At 46.3% G+C, this 23966-nt stretch overlaps 1 protein-coding gene and 1 long non-coding RNA gene across 3 annotated transcripts in view; one reads left to right on the top strand and one right to left on the bottom strand.

The window, feature by feature from the left end:
- LOC140422622 (uncharacterized) overlaps positions 1 to 23966 on the bottom strand; it is a 51825-nt gene continuing 27859 nt past the window's right edge. The window contains exons 4-6 of the mRNA XM_072507627.1: positions 15135 to 15674; positions 8618 to 8770; positions 1 to 1810 (exon numbers count right to left, since the gene is read on the bottom strand). Coding sequence (XP_072363728.1) covers positions 950 to 1810; positions 8618 to 8770; positions 15135 to 15674 — 1554 coding nt within the window. The 3' untranslated portion in view covers positions 1 to 949. The remainder of the gene's footprint in view (positions 1811 to 8617; positions 8771 to 15134; positions 15675 to 23966) is intronic.
- LOC140418501 (uncharacterized) lies at positions 3378 to 8893 on the top strand. Of its 2 annotated transcripts, none has more exons than XR_011945089.1 (2): positions 3378 to 4561; positions 5936 to 8893. It is a non-coding gene; the product is annotated as an uncharacterized lncRNA (long non-coding RNA). The 2 variants fall into 2 exon arrangements; XR_011945088.1 differs by having other exon boundaries at positions 3378 to 4956.

Below are 23966 nucleotides of genomic sequence, written 5' to 3'. Positions count from 1 at the left end.
TTATTAAATCTTCAATTAAATTTAATTGACGCTATTTGTTTCTGGCTGGTGAATGATGAATACACTTCATTGCTTAATAGCTGGATACAAAATGCCCTTTACATGTAAATATTAGTCTCAAAATGGTTTCCTTGATCTTGTTTGCTTATTCAATAAATATTAAATGTAACTTGTCTAAAAATGAATAATTTCTACTGAAATTTACTACCTAGTCCCACTTATAGGTGTCTGTAAAGACTTTTGTTCATCCCCCTGCATGATTCAATGGGCTAATTTGTTCAGGAGAACAACAAAGATGTGAGAGTGGAAATAATCTGGAGTTCATGATGAGGTGTTATTGTTCAGTGGTTACAGTCCCATCTCTGAGTCAGGAGGATGTGGGTTCAACTTCACCTCCAGAAACCGGACCATAAAATCCAGCTGATATTCCGATGCTGTACCGAGGGAATACAGCACTGTCTTTCAGAGGAAACCTTCCAATATAACCCCATCTGCTCTTGCAGCTGGACTTAAAGGTTCTGCTGATGATATTTCGAAGGAGGAAGTTCTCTCGGGTGAACTGCTCACTATAAAGCCCTCAGTGATGAGCACTGAACAGATAATCTGGTCATAATCATAGTTTTGTTTTGAACTCACTTTCTTGCTTCACAGATGCTGCCTGACCTGCTGAGTATTTCCAGCATCTTATTTGTGTTTGTTGGAGCCTGTTGTACACAATCTGGCTGCTTTATTTCCTACATTACAACAGTCACTACATTTCAAAAGAACTTCTTTGTGTGTAAAGCACTTTCTAAGAGAAATGAAGGATTCCAACACTGTCCATTTAATGCAATTCATGTCCATTCTATTAATCCCTTTAACAGGGCTCGAGTTTAACATTAGGGAAATAAATCTCAACTGTCAAAATGGACATGGTTCATTTCTGGGTGTAGGAATCCAATCCCTGTAATCACATGTGAACTCTCTGGTGTTTCAGACGATTGGATGGCCGAGTGAATCCTCTGCCACACACGGGGCAGGTGAACGGCTTCTCCCCAGAATGGATTCGCTGGTGTTTTGTCAAATCACTTCCGCTTTTAAAGCTCTTCTCACAGACAGAGCATTGAAATGGTCTCTCATCAGTGTGAACAAGTTTATGTTTCTTAAGCTGCGATTTCAAAGTGAACCCCTTCCCACATTCAGCGCAGGAAAAGGGTTTCTCCCCAGTGTGAACTCGCTGGTGATCCCGGAGATTATATGGATTAGTGTAACTCTTCCCACACTCAGAGCAGGTGAATGGTCTCTCATCAGTGTGAATACGCTGGTGTCTAAGAACGTGTGCTGATTTAATAAATCCCTTCCCACACACGGAGCAGATGAACGGCCTCTCACCAGTGTGGACACGCTTGTGATCAGTGAGGTGGGAAGAACAAGTGAATCTCTGCCCACACTCAGAGCAGTGGAATGGTCTCTCCCCAGTGTGAACCCGTAGATGCTCTGTGAGGTTGGATGAAGACCGGAAGCTCTTCCCACACTGACAGCAATCGTACAGTTTCTCTCCAGTGTGAACTCGCTGGTGCGACGTTAGGCTGGATGCTGAAGTGAATTCCTTTTCACAGGTGGAGCAGGTAAACAGCTTCTCTCTCGTGTGAACACGTTGATGAATAATTAGACTCCCAGCATTCTTATAGCTTTTCCCACAGTCAGAGCAGTTGAAAGTCCTCTCCCTGGTGTGACTCCATCGATGATTTTCCAGCTCTGATGGGGATCTGAGTCCCTTCCCACAGTCCCCACATTTCCACGGTTTTCCCATGCTGCCGGCCTCCTTGTGTTACCAAGGCAGTGACGTAGTGGTATTGTCACTGGACTAACAATCTAGAGACCCAGGGTAAAGCTCTCGGGACCCAGGTTCAAATCCCACCACGGCAGATGGTAAATTGAATTCAATAAAGATCTGGAATTCAAATTCTAATGATGACCATGAAACCATTGTCAATTTTTGTAAAAACCCATCTCGTTCACTGATGTCCTTCAGGTCTGGCCTACATACGACTCCAGATCCATAGCAATGTGGTTGATTCTTAAATGCCCTCAGGGATGGGCAATAAATGCTTCCACAACCAGCAATGCCCACATCCCATGAACAAATGAAAAAAAAAACAGGCCTGGATAATCAGTTGAAGCCTCTTCCACACATACAACACGTGTACGGTTTCTCCCCACTGTGAATGGTGCAATGTTTGTTCAGGCTTTTCAGTCAGTTCACTGGAACACTCTCACTCAGGTGTGTGTGGGTCTCGGTGCTTGTCCAGTCACAATGATGTTTCCGATCCTTTCCCACAAACAGAACAGACAAACATTTCTCCATCCACATTCAAAAGTTGGTGATATTCAGATCCTGGTGAATGTGTCAAATCCTCTCCTTCCAATCCCCTGTAAAAGGAGTTGACAGTGTCAGTATCACTTTCATTCCAGGATAGAAATTCAGAACAAATAATTCTAATTTCTATGGAATATTCTTCCCTCTCTGGTTTCCCCAAATATGTTGCCCAATTAAAGTAAAAGGAGGAAAAATCCCAACATAAACAATGGTAAGCTAGGGTAGCATTGTGGTTAGCAATGCTGCCTCATGGCGCTGAGGACCTGGATTCGATACGGCGCCGGGTCACTGCCCATGTGGAGTTGTACATTCTCCGCCTGTCTGCGTGGGTCTCATCCCCACAACCCAAAAGATGTGCAGGGTAGGTGAATTGGCCATGCTAAATTGCCCCTTAATTGGAAAAAAAAATTGGGGACTAAAAATTTAGGAAAAAAAGGAAAGCTTTTTAACTGAACAAGAATGGTGCTTTCAGTGTCTCAGAAGCACTCTGCACCCGAGGTAACAACAGCTGTGGAAGGTATCAAGCGTGGACACCTCATGGTCCCGCTCCAGGGCCACCTGAACATGGACAAGAGCACAAAAGAGAGGCCAGCAGCATCCCCCATAGGGCTCACCCATCCAGATGTACAAATTGGTATTTTAAGCAGACTAGGAGCAGAATTTCTGCTCCGACTAGCCCAGACCCCTCCGTGTAGCAAAGCTGACTTTCTAAAAGAGCATCCTGCCTGAGCCCCCCCCCCCCCCCCCTAACCTGTAGATCTTTGGGTTGAGGGAGGACAGCAGAGCACCGGAAGAAATCCACAGACACAGGGAGACTGCAAACTTCACAACGACAACCACCCAAGCTCGGATTCGAATCCAGGTCTCTGTCGCTGTGAGGCAGCAGTGCCAACCACAATGCCGCTTATTAACAATTTAAACGATCGGCCCGGCATTAGGACCCAGTTGGAAAAGAGACCCTAAAGTCCTGCCCATTGTCTGACCTCGGCCAGCCGCCAGCGCTCTTCTCCTCGGTGAACCAACATGGCGGCCGCTCGCCTGGGCCTGGTCCCAGACACAGGACCCAGAGCCAAAATCTCGCTACCTCAGGGTCTTATTGAGGGTTTGCGGCCTTCACTCGGGAGTTGAGACACTCTCCTCTCCACAGCTGGCTCCATCCATCATCTCTCTCTCTCTCTCTCTCTCTCTCTCCCCCCCTCCCCCCTTGGGTTCCATATCCTTACCAGTTTATTGCAGCCTATCCGCGCCACCACTTCCCGGTTCCCTCCGAATCGGAAGAGGAAGCCACCTAGAATGCCCCGCGGCTGGCCCTGGAGCATGCGCACTCAGCGCCTGCGCAATGAGAGAGTTGGATGAGAGGTTTCTGGGCCGCGGAGGATTGTGGGAACCTTAGCCACCATTCATGAGCTGCAGGAAGTCAGTGTTTTACTGGCGACTAACCGCAGCTCAAACCTCAACCTATAATTCTGTTCCTTTCTCTCTACAGATGCGGTCTAACCTCATTAGTGTGTCATATTTTGATATTCCAACATCTGCAATGTTTTTGCTTTTTAAAAATTCATTAATTTTATACTGGATGGCTGGCTGGGCCAGTATTTATTGCTATTCATAACTGCCTTGAGCAGTAAGCCTACTTGTGACAATAATAAAGATTCCTGTTATTGTGCATAAGTCAGCGGTTCTTTCTATCCAGGGGTCTTTTAATGCTCCTGAGTTACGAATCTGACCAGAACTCGATTGTGTAATAATAATAATCATCATTATTATTGTCACAAGTAGAATATAAGAGGTCTATGAAATGCAGGAGAGATTAAATGGCGAAAGGGATGTAAGACAAAATGAGATGGTAATCAGGAATATAGAAAGATTTCTAACACTGATGGTGGCCATTCCGCAGGGTGGACAATTCAGTGAATCAAGAATGGTTAGAGTGTGGTGCTAATAATGCCAGGGTTACAGGGTTGATCCCTGTGCTGGCTGTCCAAGTTTTTATTATTGCAGTGTAAAACCTACTTCTGCCACTAATAAAGATTATTATTATATTTATTTCAAGGAGGGTGGAGTCTAATAGCAAAGTGGTGTTGCTGCAACTGCACAAGCAGCCAGTGAGGCCACATTTAGAACACTGTACAGTCTTGATCACCTTCTTCAAGGAAAGATGAGGGACTGCCAAATGTGGAAAGAATTTCTTCTCCCAAAATGGTAAATCTTGGAATTATTTACCCCAGGAAATGTGGAGGCCGAGTCCTTGATCAGTTGCAAGGCTGAGATCGATCTGTTTTTAATCAGTAGGGGAATTAAGGGTTACTGAGGGAAGGTAGGAAGGACATAGTGAGTGTTAGATCAGCCATGATCTTATTAAATGGTGGAGCAGCTCATAGGGCTGAACGGTTGACTCGTGTTCCTGTTTCTTCTGGTCTGTTCTGTTTGTAGGTAAAGATTTCCAATATCTGTGTGACTGGCGAAGCACTGAGATATATAAAATCCTCGTTAGACACCATCTGGACTGCTGTGATTTCACAAAAAAAAACACAAAAGCTGGAAAGCTTCAGCATACCAGGCAGCGTCTGGGGAGGGAAACAGAGTTAATGTTTCAGGTCAGCATGATCTTTCAACAGATCAAGAACAGTGTTCCCATTAGGGACAAAGGGGGAAATCTGTGGGTGGAGCCAGAGGGCATTGGTTGGACGTTGAACAAATACTTCACATCTGTCTTCACCCAAGAGAATGAGAAGGTAGACATGGAACTCAGACAGAGAGACTGACGTTTACGAGCAAATTGAGATAGGGAGTGACATGGTATTGGAGGTATTGGCTGGCTTAAAAGTGGACGAATCTCCAAGTCTGAATGAACTGTGTCCCAGGATGCTGAGAGACGAGGGAGGAGATTGCAGGGGCTCTGAACCAAATTTCTAATTCTTCTCTGCCCACAGAGAGGCGCCAGAGGACTGTTGAACACCTAATGTGGTCCCACTATTTCAGAAAGGTTGTAGAGATAAATTAGAGAACTACAGACTAATGAGTCTCATTTTCAATTCATTTCATGTCAGTGGTAGGGAAAATATTGCAGAAAATTCAGAAGGAGCGAGACTTACCTTCACTTGAAGAGGCAATATTTGATCAGGAATAGTCCACATGGCATTGTTAGAGGGAGGTTATGCCTAACAAATCTGAATTGATTTTTTATGTGACCAGCTGTGTAGATGAGGATAGGGCAGTTGATGTGGTTTACATGGATTTCAGCAAAGCCTTTGACAAGATCCCACAGGGGAGACTTTATAAAGAAGGCAAAAGCACATGGGATACACGTAACATGATAAGGTGGATTCAAAATCAGCTCAGCTGTAGGAGACAGAGGGTGATGACAGATGGCTGCTTTAGTGACTGGAAGCCAGTGTCGAGTGGCACACCACCGGGATCCAGCAGAGTAAGAATGGAGGGAGCGTGTGTGGGATGGAGATTTGCAGCTTTCGGGGAATAAGAGAGAGGAAAAGATGTGACATAGAAACTAGAATTGTCTGTTCTGAGTTTCTATCCTGTACTGACAGTGATGAATTTTGTAAATTGTTTTTACAGGATATTAGATGAGGAGGAATTACAAACAGAAGTCTCAAACGTCACGTCTCGATCTGACAGTCACTCGATTCCTTGGAACCTGAATGTCATCGGGCTTTGAATCTAGGAGAAATGTTTGCCCGAACTGTCAGCTACAGGTTTCAAACATCAGTGTGACTGGAAAAGCACCGAGACCCACACAACACACACCCGAGTGAGAGTGTTCCATGTGAACTGACTGTGGAAACATCAGTGTGACAGGAAAAGCACCGAGACCCACACAACACACACTCGAGTGAGAATGTTCCATGTGAACTGACTGTGGAAAGATCTTTCACCAGTTACACAGCCTGAAAAACATCACACCATTCACAGCGTGGAGAGACTGCACCCGTGCTCTGTGTGGACGAGGCTTCAACTGATCAACGAACCTGGAGAGACACAAGGTGACCCGCACAATGGAGAAACCGTGGAAATGTGGGGACTGTGGGAAGGGATTCAAAGCTCCGTCTGAGGTGGAAATCCATCGATGCACCCACACTGGAGAGAGGCCGTTCACCTGCTTTGACTGTGATTCATCCAACCTTCTGATGCACCAGCGAGTTCACACCGGGGAGAGGCCATACACCTGCTGTGATTGTGGGAAGGGATTCAGTCGATCATCCAACCTGCAGTCACACCAGCGAGTTCACACCGGGGAGAAGCCATTCACCTGCTCTGAATGTGGGAAGGCGTTCACTCTGTTGTCCCATTTGCAGACACAGCAGAGAGTTCACACCGGGGAGAAGCCATTCACCTGCTCCCAGTGTGACAAAGGATTTACTAATTCATCCAATCTACAGAAACACCAGTGGGTTCACACAGGTGAGAGGCCGTTCACCTGCTCTCAGTGTGGGAAGGGATTCACTCAGTTATCCAAGCTGCTGATACACCAGCGTTTTCACACAGGTGAGAGGCCGTTCACTTGCTCCGAGTGTGGGAAGGGATTCACTCACACAGTCCTCCACCCTGCTCTCTCACCAGCGAATTCACATTGGGGAGAGGCCATTCCTCTGCTCTCAGTGTGGGAAAGGATTCACTCAGTCATCTAGCCTGCTGACACATCAGAGAGTTCACACCGGGGAGAGACCATTCACCTGTTCTGTTTGTGGGAAGGGATTCACACAAGTCAGCCAACTTGCAGACACATCAGCGAGTTCACAAGCGATTACAAGGGTTGGATTCTGCTGTTGTTGCTGCTGTTAATCACATCCAGGACTGACATTCTGACAGTTAGTGAAGTGGGAGGGTCGGAGGGTTTCTTTCTGCTGGACTAGCCGGTCTCCTGACTTTGCTTCCAGAGCACATTTCCACTGGAATGATCCACAAACTGATGAAGGACACTTATTTTATCCTGAGTAGTAAATACTGTTATTTCTACAACTGCAGGTAAATCTCTCATAAATATATTTGTCTCTGTTCCATTGAGCCTACAGCACAGGGCCAGGCCAGTCGGACCAATTGGTCTGTGTCAGTATTTATGCTCCACATGATCCTCCACCCGCCCCTCTACATCTCTGCCATCAGCATTTCCTTCTATTCCTTTCTCCCTCATGTCTGTATCTAGCTTCCCCTTCAATGTATTCATGCTGTTCACATCAACCACTTGCTGTGGTTGTGAGTTCCACGTTCTCACCACTCGCTGGGTAAGAGGGTTCCCATTGAAATTCCTATTGGATTATTGAACCACTGCATAATCTTAGACTCCCATCAGGTCACCCTTCAGTCTTCTCTTTTATAGAGAAAAGCAATCCCAGCCTTTCCTGAGGGTTAAATGATCTTGGGCCTGGTATTATTTTTGTGAATCTTTGTTGCTCCTTCTCCAGTGTCTCTATTTCCTTTTTCTCAATGGAGATCAGAATGTTGACAGAGCTCCCAGTGTAGTCTAACCCTGGTTCCAAACAAGTTGAACATAACCTCCCTGCTTTTCGATTCTATCCCTCGAGAAAGCAACCCTATAAATGGGCCCCACATGTTAGGAAAGATGTGAAGTTCTCAGAGAGGATGCAGAGGAGATTTCCGAGAATGGGAGCAGGGATGAGACTTCAGTGAATTGGAGAGACTGGAGCTGTTGAAATTGTACTTTTTAGATCAGAGTACGTGGAGAGGATGGTTCCACTGGGAGGAATAACTAGAACCCAAGGGCACAGCGTCAGACTAAAGGGACGATCCTTTAAAACAGAGATGAGGAGGAATTTCCTAAGCCAGAGGGTGGTGAATCTGTGGAACTCTGCTGCAGAAGGCTGTGGAGGTCAAGTCACTGAATACCTTTAAGGCAGAGATAGATAGGTTCTTGATTAATAAGGGGATCAAGGGTTATGGGGAAAAGGCAGGAAAATGGGGTTGAGAAAAATATCAGCCATGATTGAATGGCAGAGCAGACTCGATGGGCCGAGCAGCCTAATTCTGCTCCTATGTCTTATGGTCATGAGGTCAGAGAAGGAGGCTATTCAGCGCATCGATTCCCTGTTGCAAATCAGTCAGTTCCATTGCCCTGTTCTATCCCTGTAGCCCTGCAAGTTTAGATCCCTAAATGCCCATTCGGTTTCTGTTTGAAATCTCACATTGTCTTAATTTCCACCCTCCTCACAGGCAGTGAGTTCCAAATCATTACCATTCGCTGCATCAAAATATTCTCCCTCACATTCCCCCTGCATCTCTTACCCAAAACCTAAAATCTGTGTCCCCCCTCGTCCTCGTCCCTTCAGCTAATGGGAACAGCTTTTCTTTATCCACCTTATCGAAACCTGTTGTAATCTTGTCCACCTCTATCAACTCTCCCTCAACCTCCTTTGCTACAAGGTGAACAACCCCAGTCTGACATCGACCATAAAGAACAAACAGAATATGTTAATATCTGAAATCAATTTGGAATGTTTAATTTCTGTTTTAAAAATCTTGTGAATATATTGTCCTGGACAATAAATGAATTGGAATACTTTCCCTAGGGTGTGTCTGAATGGAATATTTGAATCTGGTATCCACCTAAATTCCAGTGAAAGTCTGGAATGTGTAGATGGGATGAATGAGTTGATCACTTTCTCTTGGAAATATTTACATATAGATCATAGAATTTACAGTGCAGAAGGAGGCCATTTGGCCCATCGAGTCTGCACCGGCTCTTGGAAAGAGCAGCTACCCAAGGTCAACACCCCCACCCTATCCCCATAACCCAGTAACCCCACCCAACACTAAGGGCAATTTTGGACACTAAGGGCAATTTATCATGGCCAATCCACCTAACCTGCACATCTTTGGACTGTGGGAGGAAACCGGAGCACCCGGAGTAAACCCACGCACACACGGGGAGGATGTGCAGACTCCGCACAGACAGTGACCCAAGCTGGAATCGAACCTGGGACCCTGGAGCTGTGAAGCAGTTGTGCTAGCCACAATGCTACCGTGCTGCCCAAATCCTTGCCCATGAACTTTGTTTTATAGAAGTCCAGCCACTACATAAAATATCAGCACCGTAACAGGGGGAGATCAGAAAGACAGACTTACTTTGGTCTTTTCATCAGCACATCTGAGAGTTAAGAATGTGTGACATGATTTTGGGATACCGGTGTGAGAGTGCAGATGTGATTTGTTACATGTGAAGAACAGCAAGTGTAAATTCATGTTGAAACGGACTGAGGACCGGGTCCCAAACACACACAGCTACTTCAGACACAGCAGGAGATGAAATGGTTAATGTGTCCAAGGGATTGAGACAACATTGTGACATCATCAAGGCAGTGACACACTCCAGAGAGAAACTGACTTTAAAACAATCAATGGAGATGGTGCTTCTACCCAGAATGCAATGGTAATGCTGCTGCACTTTGATACTACTGCTCAGACATTAGACTGTGTCAGCTCGTATTTATACTGAATAAAATCTGACCACTGCCACCAATAAGGGTTCTAACTGTGAATCATTTCAGAGTTTGGGAAAGTGGGGGTGTTAAGGGTCAATACAAATTAGGAGCAGGAGTCGGCCATTCGGCTCCTCGATCCTGCTCCTCCATTCAATTAAATCAGGGCTAATCGGATTGTGGTCTCAACTCCTTTCCTTCCTCCACCCTTTCACTCCCTTGTCAATCAAAAATCTATCAAATTCAGCCTCAAAGCAGATTCAATGCCCTGCCTCCCGCCCTCTGTGGGGAAGAAAGATTCACAGACCCACAGCCATCAGGGGGCAAAATTATCAGCATCTTAAATGGGAGACCCCTTATTTGTAAATGGTGTCCCCTAGTTCTAGTCTCTGCCACAAGGGGAAACATCCTCTCAGCATTCTCTCTGTCAATTCCTTCCAGGGTCTCATGTGTTTAAATAAGATCATCACTCGTTCTTCTAAATTGCAATGGATCCAGGCCCAACCTGTGAAACCTTTCCTCAAAGGCTAACCCCCCTCATTCCAGGAATCCGGGCAGTCAACCTTCTTTCCAAACCAGGGGCTGGTTGAGCACAGGGCTAAATCGCTGGCTTTTAAAGCAGACCAAGGCAGGCCAGCCTTTTCCTTTGCAATAAACAACAATATTCCATGGACCTTCCTAATCACTTGCTGTACCTGCAGACTAACTTGCGATTCCAGGGCACGCCGATCCCTGTTCTGCAATCTCTCTCCATTTAAAAAATATTGTTTTATTTAATACTCCCTGACAAAGTGGACAATTCACATTTTCCAAAGCTAAGCTCCATCTGTCAGGTTTTTGCCACTCACTTAACCTATTTGTAGCCTTTGCAGAGTCCTGAAATTCACCTCACAAATTACTGTCCGACCTATCTGAGGCATCAGAAAATGTAGCCGCCATACATTCAATCCCGTCATCCAACACATTCATACAGATTGTAAATGGGTGAGAGCCCAGCACTGATCCTGGTGACATTCCACTTGTCACATCTTACCAAACCAGAAATGACCCATTTATACCTACTGGCTGCTTCCTCCTCGCTAACCAATCCTCTTTCCATGCTGATATGTTGCCCCTACACCATGAGCTCTTATTTTGTGTAATAACCTTTGATGTGACACCTTGGGAAATACATTCTGGAAATCCAGATAAAGCACATCCACAGGTTCCCCTTTATTGACATCCCTTGTTACTTCCTCAAAGAATCTTGATAAATTAGTCATGATTGATTCCCTGAACCTCATTTTCATTTTTAAACAATGTATCAAAAGAAAAATCAAATCTCCTCTACCCCTCTGGCTCCTTTACCAGTTACCTTAGAGGGACTCACTTTCTGTGAAAGAGCTCGGCAACCCCTCTCACCCACTTTCCGGAAAGTGAACAAATTTAATCAGGAAAAGTCCACCAAATTAAAAAAAATTCTGGTTAAAAGTTTATTGACGAAACAGATCATGGTTCAAAAAACTAACAGAAAATTACTTGAGGATCAAAGATAACCAGAGTAACAGGATGTTCACAATGTTCTGGTCCCAAATAGTTTCCCTTGGCTTCTCTGTACCCTGTTCCCGTGACTCCCCGCTTTGGACACAGGGGCACTGAACCCTGGGGTCGCATCACCATCAGCCCCCCCCCCCCCCCCCCTGATTAGTTGGAGGTCCATTTCCCAGGCAGGCCTCCAACACCTTCCTGTCTCTATTCGTGCACAGGCTCCTTGATTCTCAGCTAAATTCAACCCTCCGCTCCATCACCTGGCTGTCATTGACACGAGCAATAGAGACAGAAAGGTGCCCGAGGCTCAAATGGGAAGTCAAAATTTGTGGATTAGGACCTCCATAAAGATCAGCAACTTCTTGGAAAAAAAATCGAATTCCCAGTCAACAAATGAAAGAATCACATGGCGGGACTTCCAAGTTTTATGACTTTGAATGCAACAAACAAACAAACTAGAAGCTACTTTAACCTACACATAGAACTTTGCTCTTTTATAATAATAATCTTTATTATTGTCACAACTGGGCTGGCATTAACATTGCAATGAAGTTACTGTGAAAATCCCCTAATCGCCACACTCCGGCGCCTCTTCGGGTACCCGGAGGGAGAATTCAGGATGTCTAATTCACCTAACGAGCACACCTTTATGGGAGGCAACCGGAACACCCAGAGGAAACCCACGCAGACATGGGGAGAACGTGCAGACTCTGCACAAGTGACCCAAATGGGAATAAAACCTGGGACCCTGACGCTGTGAAGCAACAGTGCTAACCACTGTGCTACCGTACCAAAGTTACACAATCTAAAGTCGCACTCCACGATTATAGTTACTCTGCCCTGGAAGTCGATACTGAATTATCTCAGAACCAGTCCAAAGTGATGATTCATTCCCGAGGATTTACTTCCGTTCTTTTCATTTCGCCGTCTGGCAGCCTTTAATCCCAGAACTGTCTTTCACAGGGAAAGATTAGCCAGCTGCCAGAAAACCGAGTGTAGGCACAAACAGGCCATTTTCTGGTAGGCAAGATGTAATGAGCGGTGTGTCACAGGGATCAGTGCTGGAGCATCAACATTTCACAATTCAGATCAATGACTTTGATGATGGGACCAAAGATATGGTCACTTAGTTTGCTGATGTTGCAGGCGAAACGGAAAAGGAGGTGTGTTGCTCGGATAATAGGGGACGGCATCAGAACATTAGTAACAGTGGATCTCAGATCAGGAATACAAAACATGGAATATGTTTGGGTGAAGCCAAGAAACAGCATGGGGCAGGAAACTTTGGTAAGAGCTGTTACAGGTCACCAAACAGCAGGGGTTGTGTGGGATATGGTATTAATCGGAGTTTGGAGAAACATGTAGCATGGGTAAAACCGTAATGGGTGACTTCAATCTGCATATAGACTGGGTAAACCTAATGGGCACTGATGCTGTGGAGGACAAGTTTCTGGAGTGTGTTAGGGACAGTTATCTACAGCAGTAAGTTGAGGAACCGACTAGAGAACAGGCTCTTGTAGATCTAATATTTTGCAACGATAAAGGGCTAATTGATAATCACGCTGAAAACAACCTTTAGGGATGAGTGACCAGAATATTGAATATGAGGTATTCCAATCTGAAGCCAGGGTATTAAGTTTGAAGGAAATTTTGATGGTAGAAGGGACAAATTAGCTGAGGTGGATTGGGGGGTAAATACATTAAAAGGTGTGACAGTCCACAGGTAATGGATAGACTTTCAATAATTATTACACAGTTTACATTCCTTCAAGGCACAAGAACCCCAAAAGGCCAGAGAACCGTGACTACCAGAGGAAGTGAAGTATTGGATAAGATTGAAAGAAAAGGCCGATAAAGTTATCAGAAGTAGGAATAAACCTGAGGATTGGGAGGATTTTTTTTTTTTTTTTTTAATATATTTTATTGAAATTTTTTTCCCTGAGCAACATTTTTCCCGCTTACAAAACAAGCGAAATGATAACAGTAACAAAACAGAAATTTTAAAACTTTTTAACAATAATAATAATATACAAGTAACAAAACCTCATACTCTATTGACCTATACTCAATTGAGCCTCCCCCCCCCCTCCCCTCCCCCCTGGGTTGCTGCTGCTGGTCATCCGTCTTCCCTCTAACGTTCCCCTAGGTAGTCGAGAAATGGCTGCCACCGCCTGGTGAACCCTTGAGCCGATCCTCTCAGGGCAAACTTTATCTGCTCCAGTTTAATAAACCCCGCCATATCGTTTACCCAGGTCTCCAGTCCGGGGGGTTTTGCCTCCTTCCACATGAGTAGGATCCTGCGCCGGGCTACGAGGGACGCAAAGGCCACGACATCGGCCTGATTGGGAGGATTTTATAATACAGCAAAGGACCAAGACATTGAGAAAGCGAGGGAGAACAGAATATGAATGTGAACCAGCAAATACATAAACATTTATGTACATTTTTTCACACAAAGAGTGGTGAGCTTGTGGAATTCACTACCACAGGAAGTAGTTGATGCTAAAACTTTGAATACATTCAAGAAGCGGCTGGATACAGCACTTGGGGAGAATGGGATCAAAGGCTATGGGGAGAAAGCAGGATTAGGCTATTGAATTGGATGATCAGCCATGATCGTGATGAATGGCGGAGCAGGCTCGAAGGGCCAATAGGCCTCCTACTGCTCCTATCTTCTATGTATCTATGTAAGTTCCTAATCAGCAGGTTTACCACTATTGTGACATGTTATGAGCCTCTTCCATTGATCTAATGGGATCTTTAACTTTTCTTGTTAGTCACGGTTACATTACTTTTCCTGTTGGAATGAATTTTGTTCCTTAAAGGAATCTATATTTGTTGTATATATGTGTAATAAAAGTCCTAAAATCCCAGAGGACCATAGGCTGCTCTGCCCTTTGACAGTGAGAGAGCTGACTGGTGATGATTTAACCTGAGGGTCAGCACACCTCAGGCGAGGGGCCTAGTTGAGAAAGCGGGGCCTTCATAAATAAACTCAGCCTATACGGGAGTTGAATCCTCACTGTTGGTTTTGCTCTGCACCACAAGACAGTCGTCTAGCCAACTGCGCTAACCGACCCTGATAAATATGTAATAATTCCTTAAATATTCGGTATTCCCTGTACTAATCAGTTTCCCAGTCCACCTTAGACAACTTGCCCCTCATAGTTTTCTACTGTGAGGAACACCCAGATAAATTAAACAAAATAACCTTGTAACCACCAGGGCCCATCTCCATGGCAATGTGGCATATTTTTGTTTTGTGGGGGGGGGGCGGGTTCAAACAAAAACAGAAACTAAATATCTTCAAACTTCCAAACACCCTTTCACTCTGTGATCCTTGTGCAATTTGAAGCCAGGTATTAGCAACAAGGCTCAAAGAGCATCAGCCCACTGGAGGCGAAGTGGTGAGACCGGCCAGTCCAGCAGAAAGAAACCCTCCGACCATCCCCACTGACCACCTGTCAGAATGAACAAAACGCAGTCCTGGGTGTAGAGCAGAAACAATAACAGCAGAATCCAACCCCTGTAATCAATTGTGAAATTGTTGGTCACAGCAGGTGTGATTAAACATGCAATCCCGTCTCACATTGAGGGGTGGACGGCGTCTCCCCAGTGTGAACTCGCTGGTGTGTCCGCAGGTGAGATAACTGAGTAAATCCCTTCCCACACTGAGAGCAGGTGAATGGCCTTTCTCCAGTGTGAATTTGCACGTGTCTCAATAGGCGGGAAGAATCACTGAATCCTTTCCCACACTTAGAGCAGGTGAAATGCCTCTCCCCAGTGTGAACTCATTGGTGTTTTCGCAGGGTGGATGAATCACTGAATCTTTTACCACACTGAAGGCAGGTGAATGGCCTCTCCCCTGTGTGAACTCGCTGGTGGTTCCGCAGGGTGGATGAATCATTGAATCTTTTACCACACTGAAGGCAGGTGAATGGCTTCTCCCCAGTGTGAACTCGCTGGTGTGACTGTAGGTGAGATAACTGAGTGAATCCCTTCCAACAGTGAGAGCAGGTGAATGGCCTCTCCCCAGTGTGAACTCGCTGGTGGTTCCGCAGGGTGGATGAATCACTGAATCTTTTACCACACTGAGAGCAGGTGAATGGTTTCTCCCCAGTGTGAACTCGCTGGTGTGTCTGCAGGTGAGATAACTGAGTGAATCCCTTCCCACACACAGAGCAGGTGAATGGCCTCTCCCCAGTGTGAATGCGTCGATGAGTCTCCAGCTCAGATGGGGCTCTGAATCCCTTCGCACAGTCTCCACATTTCCACGGTTTCTTCATGTTTTGGGTCTCTTCTTGTCTCTCAGGCCAGATGCTCAGTTGAACCCTTGTCTACACAGACAACATGTGTACAGTCTCTACCCGCTGTGAATGTTGTTATATTTTTCAGGCTGTGTGTCTGGTTGAAGCTCTTTCCACAGTCAGTTCACCGGAACACACTCACTCGGCTTGTGTGGGTCTCGGTGCTTTTCCAGTGAAACTGATGTTCCAAATCTTAAGAAGAAGACAGTTCGGGTAAATGTTTCTTCTTCTAGATTCAAAGGTCAATTATATTCAGGTTCCAAGGAATCGAGTGACTTTGTCAGATTTGATCGAGATTTCTGTCTGTAATTCCTCTTCGTCTAATATCCTGTAAAAACAATTTACAAAATTCATCACTGTCAGTACAGGATAGAAACTCAGAACAGACAATTCTCGTTTTGGTGGCACATTTTTTCCTCTCTCATTCCCCAAAAGTTGTAAATACTCTCCCTCCATTCTCACTCTGCTGTGTCTAATATTCACCCTCTCTATTCTCCTGAAGGTGCTGATTCAGGCTGATTGACAGATCCATGCTCACAGCTTCCTGTCCAGATCACAGCAAATATGAGCTGCAATTGGCCATTCGGCCCATTGAGCCTGAACCATTCAATGGGATCATTGGCTGATCTACCTCAGCACCGTTTCCCCACACTATCCCCCATATCCCTCGATATCTTCAATCTCTAGAAACCTATCAATCTGTGTCTTGAAACTACTTGATGACTGAATCTCTAGAATCCTCTAGGATAGAGAATTCCAAAGCTTCACCACATCTTTGAGTAAATAAATCCCTCCTTTCTCTCCATTTACCTGCCAGTTCCCCATAACCCTCGACACCCTCATCAAAATCTGCCTGTGGCTGAGCTGTCTGATATTTGATACGGGTGCGGGAGCTGCTTTTCCGTAGGTTCTGGTGCCACTCACCTATAATCTGTCACTTATCCTGATTGCCCGGCACTCACCTACCTAATCCTTGAATTAATATTTGTTATCACGTCCCTGGAAGACTTCAGGATTCGGATTGGTAGGATTATGCCGAAAAAAGTCAAGAAATCTGTCGATAAAACAGCGCAGGGGGATTCAGCGGGGGTTGAGCCGCCTTTTCAACATGGCGGCCTGACCCTCAGGAGGTCTCTCGACCCCGCGCTCTCTGGGCCCTGGGGGCAGCGAAAATGATGCCAACAATATCGGTGTTATCAACCAAAGGCGGAGTGTGCTGACTCAATATCTGTGAGCTCCTGAGGACCAGCTGCAAAACTCCATGAAGAGGCTCGATGATCCGGAGGAGAGAATCCTGAACATTCAGCAAGATGCTTCCGTCGAATTCAATCCTTTGAAAACCAGCCGAGTGGCTGGCGGAGGTCCTGGAGAACTGAGGGTCAGAGAAAGAACATCCGAGTCGTCGGCCTGTCAGAAGGTGTGGAGGGTAAGGCTCCTGCTAGGTTCTTCGAGGACCGACTGCCACGTTTTCTCAAGCTGGATGTGAAGCCTAGGTGTTTCAAATTAGAAAGGGTGCATCGTATCATAAATGGAACCGGTCTGATTAGTAAGTTTGCGATCACACAATTGTTGGTGGAATTGCGGATAGCGATGAGGACTGTCAGAGGATACTGCAGGACATAGATTGGTTGGAGACTTGGGCGGAGAGATGGCAGATTGAGTTTAAACCAGACAATGTGAGGTAATGCATTTTGGAAGGTCTAATGCAGGTGGAAATATACAACAAATGACAGAACCCTTTTGAGTATTGACAGGCAGAGAGATCTGGGTGTACAGGTCCACAGGTCATTGAAAGTGACAACGCAGGTGGAGAAGGTAGTCAAGAAGCCATATGGCATGCTTGCCTTCATCGGGCGGGGCATTGAGTATAAAAATTGCCAAGTCATGTAGCAGCTGCATAGAACCTTAGTTAGGCCACACTTGGAATATAGTGTTCAATTCTGGTCGCCACACATACTTCCAAAAGGATGTGGAGGCTTTGGAGAGGGTACAGAAGAGGTTTACCAGGATGTTGCCTATTAGCCTTTTATGGAGTACATTAACTATGAGGAGGGGTTGGATAAACTCAGTTTGTTCTCACTGGAACGACAGAGGTTGAGGGGCGACCTGATAGATGTCTACAAAATTATGAGGGGCATAGACAGTCAGAAGCTTTTTCCCAGGGGTGGAAGAGTCAATTACTAGGAAGCAGACCTTTAAGTTGCGAGGGGCAAAGTTTAGAGGAGATGTGCAAGGGAAGCTTTTTGACACAGAGGGTAGTGGGTGCCTGGAACTCGCTGCCGGAGGTGGTGGTGAAAGCAGGTACGATAGTAACGTTTAAGGGGCATCTCGATAAATACATGAATAGGATGGGAATAAAGTAATATGGACCCCGGAAGAGTAGAAGGTTTTAAGTTAGATGGGCTGCATTTTCAGCACAGGTGTGGGAAGGCCGAAGGGCCTGTTCCTGTGCTGCACATTTCTTTGTACTTTGTTTGTTCTATCCAACCTCTCTTCATAACTCAAAATGTTCCATCCCAGGCAACATCCTGGTGAATCTCCTCTGCACCACCAGTTCAATCATATCCTTCCTCTAATGTGGTGACCAGAACTGCTCACAGTAATGCCCCATATGTCATTTTCTCCACCCTATTAACCTGCCCTTCCACATTCACAGATCTTTGGACAAACACATCAAGGTCCCTTTGTTCCTCAGAATATCCCAGTGTCACGCTGTCCATTGAATATTTTGTTCTCACATTATCCGTTCCAAAATGTGTCACCTCACACTTTTTAGGGTTAAATTTCATTTGCCACTTATCCGCCCATTTGACCAACCCATCAACATCTTCCTGTAACCTAAGACACTCAACCTCACTGTTAACCACCCGGCTAATCTTTGTGTCATCCACAAAGCAATGATCCTACCCCCCACATAGTCATCCATGTTGTTTGTATCAATGCTGAATAATAGGGGACCCAGCACAGATCCCTGTGGTATGCCACTGGTCACTGGCTTCCAGTCACTAAAACAGTCATCACCCTCTGTCTCCTACATCTAAGTCAATTTTGAATCCACCTGATCAATTTCAAGTCTCTCATGTGGGATTGTGTCAAAGGCTTTGCTGAAATCCATGTAAACTATATCAACTGCACTACCCCCATCGACACACCTGGTCACATGCTCAAAAAAGTCAATCAAATTTGTTAGGCATGACCTCCCTCTGACAAAGTCATGCTGACTATTCCTGATCAAACCTCTCCAAGTGGAGATAGAGTCCATCAGAATTTTCTCCAATAGTTTCCGTACCAGTGACTTGAGACTCACTGGTCTGCAGTTCCCTGGCTTATCTCTACAACCTTCTTAAACAGTGGGACCACATTAGCTGTTCTTGAGTCCCCTGGCAACTCCCCTCGTGGCCAGAGAGGAATTAAAACTTCCGGTCAGAGCCCCTGCAATCTCCTCCCTCACCTCCCACAGCATTCTGGGAAACAATTCATCCAGACCGAGTAATCTAATAATCTTATGGGTGGCACGGTAGCACAGTGGTTAGCACTGCTGCTTCACAGCAGCAAGGACCTAGGTTCGATTCCCAGCTTAGGTCACTGTCTGTGCGGAGTCTGCACGTTCTCCCTGTGTCTGCATGGGTTTCTTCTGGCTGCGCCGGTTTCCTCCCACAAGTCCCGAAAGACGAGCTTGTTCGTGAATTGGACATTCTAAATTCTCCCCGAGTACCCGAACAGGCGCCGGAATGTGGCCACTACAGGATTTTCACAATAACTGGCAGTGTTTATGTAAGCGTACTTATGACAATAATAAAGATTATTATGAATGGGCCGAAGGGTCTCTTTCCGTGCTGTAAAACTCTATGATTCTAAAGATAGAGGTGGCAGAGGGAGGGAATAAATGAGAGGGACTTTATAGAGAAACTGCCAAAGCCACAACATTCACCAGCTCTAAGGACACACCTTAGCTCCCATTCCAATCTGAAAGCAGCCTGAGCTGGATTTACATTCCCCTTAATTGATCATTGCTGGGTGATAATCCTGTACTTCCTCACCTCACACCACTGTGACAGCACCTTCACCACACAGACTGCAGCAACTGACCTAACATCACCTTCCCAGTTATTCCTGAAAACACCGCCTTCCCAACCTGGCCCCTTGCCTGAGGTGCGGTGATCCTCAGGTCACATCACCGCCGGTCAGCTCTCTCCCGGGACCAGGCCCTGGTTCACAGCCGCCATCTTGGGAAAGCAGAGCGCATGCGCTGGCGTCTTGGTGACGCAACAGCTAGTGGGCGGGACCTGAAGGTTTCTATTCCCAGCCGGGTCCTAGTGCCGGTCTTCACATGTGGCGGGCAACAGGTTTTTAAAAGGTTCCACCCACGCCTGGGCTGAAGCTGATGTTTGTGGCCTGGAGGTGTCTCTTGATTACGTAGACATTCAGTGTGAGAGGCTGCAGCCTCTATATAGCAACCTGAAGAGAGTGAGACAGCTTTGATTACAATTCGTGGTCCTTTCCAGTCCATTATCAGAATGTTTGTGTGATATTTTCTTAACCTCTGGGTGATCTTTCTTTATTTAAAATACATTTCAGCATCAGGCTTACTGGTGATTTTTAAAGGAAAGGTTATTTATTATCACACTATTTCCCTGGATGTTTGAACATCTCAGTCTCTCGTCTCTTTCACACTCACTGACACATACACAGAAATTAGGTACAGGTCAAGTTGAAGCTGTAATGATGAAAATGGAATGTAGACTGCAATCTTTATATCTCTGCAGGTCTGTTGTCTTCTTGTTGAGCTGATCCTTTAGTTGGAGTGAAGGGTTTTTAGAAACAGATAATTCTCATGAGGCTCTGAAGCTTCTTGTAGATGAATAGCCAGGAGGTTGGTTCTCAGGTGGCCTTGGAAGCTGGAATACGTTCAGTACTGTGGCTGCACTGGGAGACATTCAGCTTTGCTCGTTCAGCTGGTTCCTGGTGCTCCAGATGCTTCTCACACACACATTTGCTTTGTTCAGGGTTTATTATACTGCATCCCTGACAATTAACTGCAGGGTTAAAACTCAGACCCAGAACACCCAGATACAATAGCAGTTTACGATGCTCACTCTGCCTCAATTCGAGCTCATTCTCCAGTGATTCTCCTGTGTTCAATATGACACTTGGAGATCAACAGTCCAGAGATTTCATATTCCTCAAGTGCTGGTTCATCCTGACACAACGAGACATTTAAACTTCACAGGTGGCTGCAACGTTTCCTTATTCAGATCCGTGTTCAACTAAATATTGGTCACAGAATTGAATATTACCCACAGTTTAATGTCCATAATAACCTGTTAAGTTGCAATCAGTTTGGCAGAGTTTGTGGATCTTACAGTCTATAGTATCCTTCTGCCGAACGTGACATCTTGAATCTACTCTTGGGTCTGGATAAAACAGTGCATTGTAGCTGGGTGGGATGGGTGGCACGGTAGCACAGTGGGTAGCACTGTTGCTTCACAGCTCCAGCATCCCAGGTTTGATTCCCAGCTTGGGTCCCTGTCAGTGTGGAGTCTGCACGTTCTCCCCGTGTCTGCGTGAGTTTCCTCCGGGTGCTCCGGTTTCCTCCCACAAGTCCTGAAACGTGCTGTTAGGTAATATGGACATTCTGAATTCTCCCTCTGTGTACCCAAACAGGCACCGGAATGTGGCAATTAGGGGCTTTTCACAGTAACTGGCAGTTTTAAAAAAAATATATATTTTTTATTCTCCTTTTTCACATTTTCTCCCAAATTTACACCCACCAACAATAAACAATAATCAGTAACAAATATGTCAATCCCCATATCAATAACAAGGATCCCATCCTCCCACCAAACCCCAAACCACCAAAGCCCGCATGTTCACACAAACAAATGACAAAAAGGAATTAGGGATCGCCCATAGTCACCATTATCCCACACAGCCCCCCTCCCCCAACCCTCCCACCCACCCTCCCCAACTAATGTTTGATGTTATCCAGTTCTTGAAAGTGCATAATGAATAATGCCCATGAATTGTAGAACCCCTCCATCCTTCCCCTCAGTTCAAATGTAACCTTCTGAAGAGTCAAGAATTCCAACAGGTCCCCCCGCCACGCCAGGGCACAGGGTGGGGAGGTTGCTCTCCAACCTATCAGGATCTGTCTTCAGGCGATCAACGAGGTGAAGGCTACAGCATCTGCCTCCGCACCCGTTTCCAACCCTGGCTGGTCCAACACCCCGAATATGGCCTCCCGGGGGCCCGGGTCCAGTTTCACGTGCACCACTTTAGAAATTATCCTAAAAACTTCCTTCCAGTAATCCTCTAGCTTTGGACAGGACCAAAACATATGAACGTCATTAGTGCCACCCCCCCCCCCCCCCACCCCCCACCCGCAACGTTCACACACATCTTCTACTCCTTCAAAGAATCGGCTCATCCTCAACCTCGTGAGGTGTGCTCTGTATACCACCTTCAGCTGCATCAGCCCCAACCTCGCGCACGAAATGGAGGCATTCACTCTCCGGAGCACCTCACACCAGAACCCCTCCTCCATATCCTCTCCCAACTCTTCCTCCCACTTTGCTTTGATCCCTTCCAGTGCTGCCTTTTCCTCGTCCAAAATAGCTCCGTAAACTGCCGACACTACCCCCTTCTCCAGTCCCCCTGTCGTCAGCACCTCCTCCAGCAATGTGGAGGCCGGCTCCACCGGGAAACTCTGTATCTCCTTTCTGGCAAAATCTCGAACCTGCATGTATCTAAACATTTCCCCCTGCTGCAGCCCATACTTCGCTTCCAGCTCCTTCAATCCTGCAAACCGACCCCTAAGAAACAAATCTTTTAGTGTCTTAATCCCCTTCTCCTCCCATTTCCGAAAATTTCCATCCCACTTCCCTGGCTCAAATCTCAGGTTCCCCCAAATCAGCATCTCCCTTGACCCTGCCCCCAACCCGAAGTGTTGGCGAAACTGTCTCCAAATTCTCAATGAAGCTATTATTACCAGACTCCCTGAGTATTTCCCCAGGGCCATCGGGAGTGTCGCTGTTGCCAGTGCTTTCAATCCCGACCCCCTGCACAAACTCTCCTCCATTCTGACCCACTGGGAATCAAACCCTCTGACCCAGCTCTGCACCTTCTCCACATTCGCCACCCAGTAGTAATACATCAGGTTTGGAAGACCCAAACCCCCTGCCTGCCTTCCCCTCTGTAGCAGCACCTTTCTAACTCTGGCCACCTTCCCTCCCCATATGAACGACGTAATCCTTCCCTCAATCTCTCTGAAAAAAGCCTTTAACAGGAAAATCGGCAGGCATTGAAAAATAAACAGAAATCGTGGCAACACGTTCATTTTAACCGCCTGTACCCGACCCGCCAGCGACAGAGGGAGACCATCCCAACTTGCCAGATCAGCTTTCACTCTCCCCACCACTCCCGGGCAACCTGCACCCCCAGGTACCTAAAGTGAGTCCCTGCCCTACGGAATGGCAGCTCCCCCACCCCCGGCTGAGACACCACAAAATACTCACTCTTATCTAGATTTAGTTTGTACCCCGAGAAAGACCCAAACACTCGAAGCAGCTCCAATATTCTCCCTATTGACACACTCGGATCCGACACGTATAACAGCAAGCCATCGGCATATAAGGACACCCTGTGCTCTATCCACCCCCCCGCACTATTCCTTTCTATACCCTCAAACCTCTTAATGCGATGGCCAACGGCAGAATCGCAAGTGTGAACAGCAGGGGGGACATAGGACATCCCTGCCTAGTCCCACGGTGGAGAGAAAAGTATCTCGAGCTGATGTTGTTTGTGCGGACACTCGCCCTCGGCTCCTTATATAGTAGCTTTACCCAGTTCACAAATCTTGGTCCAATCCCAAACCGCTCCAGAACTGCCATCAAGTACCCCCATTTTACCCGGTCAAACGCCTTCTCAGCGTCCAATGCCACAACCACCTCTGTTTCCTTCCCCTCTGCCGGTACCATAACAACGTTCAATACCCTTCTAACGTTTGAAAAGAGCTGCCTCCCTCTCACGAACCCCGTCTGATCTTCACCTATCACCTTCGGGAGGCACTCCTACAGCCTACCCGCCAGTAACTTTGCCAATACTTTTGCGTCCACATTCAGAAGCGATATGGGTCTATACGACCCACACCCCGTTGGATGCTTTTCTTTTTTTAGCAACAGGGAAATCGACGCCTGCCCCAAAGTTTGTGGCAACACCCCCTTCCCTATCGCCTCTTCAAACATCCCCACCATCAGGAGTGCCAGCTTATCATTGAAGTTTTCATAATATTCCACCGGAAACCCATCCGGCGCTGCCACCTTC

This window comes from Scyliorhinus torazame, chromosome 5 (genome assembly GCF_047496885.1).
Source record: "Scyliorhinus torazame isolate Kashiwa2021f chromosome 5, sScyTor2.1, whole genome shotgun sequence".
NCBI classification, from domain to species: domain Eukaryota; kingdom Metazoa; phylum Chordata; class Chondrichthyes; order Carcharhiniformes; family Scyliorhinidae; genus Scyliorhinus; species Scyliorhinus torazame.
Note: the sequence above shows the minus strand (reverse complement) of the source record. Positions and strands in the feature narration are given on the sequence as shown.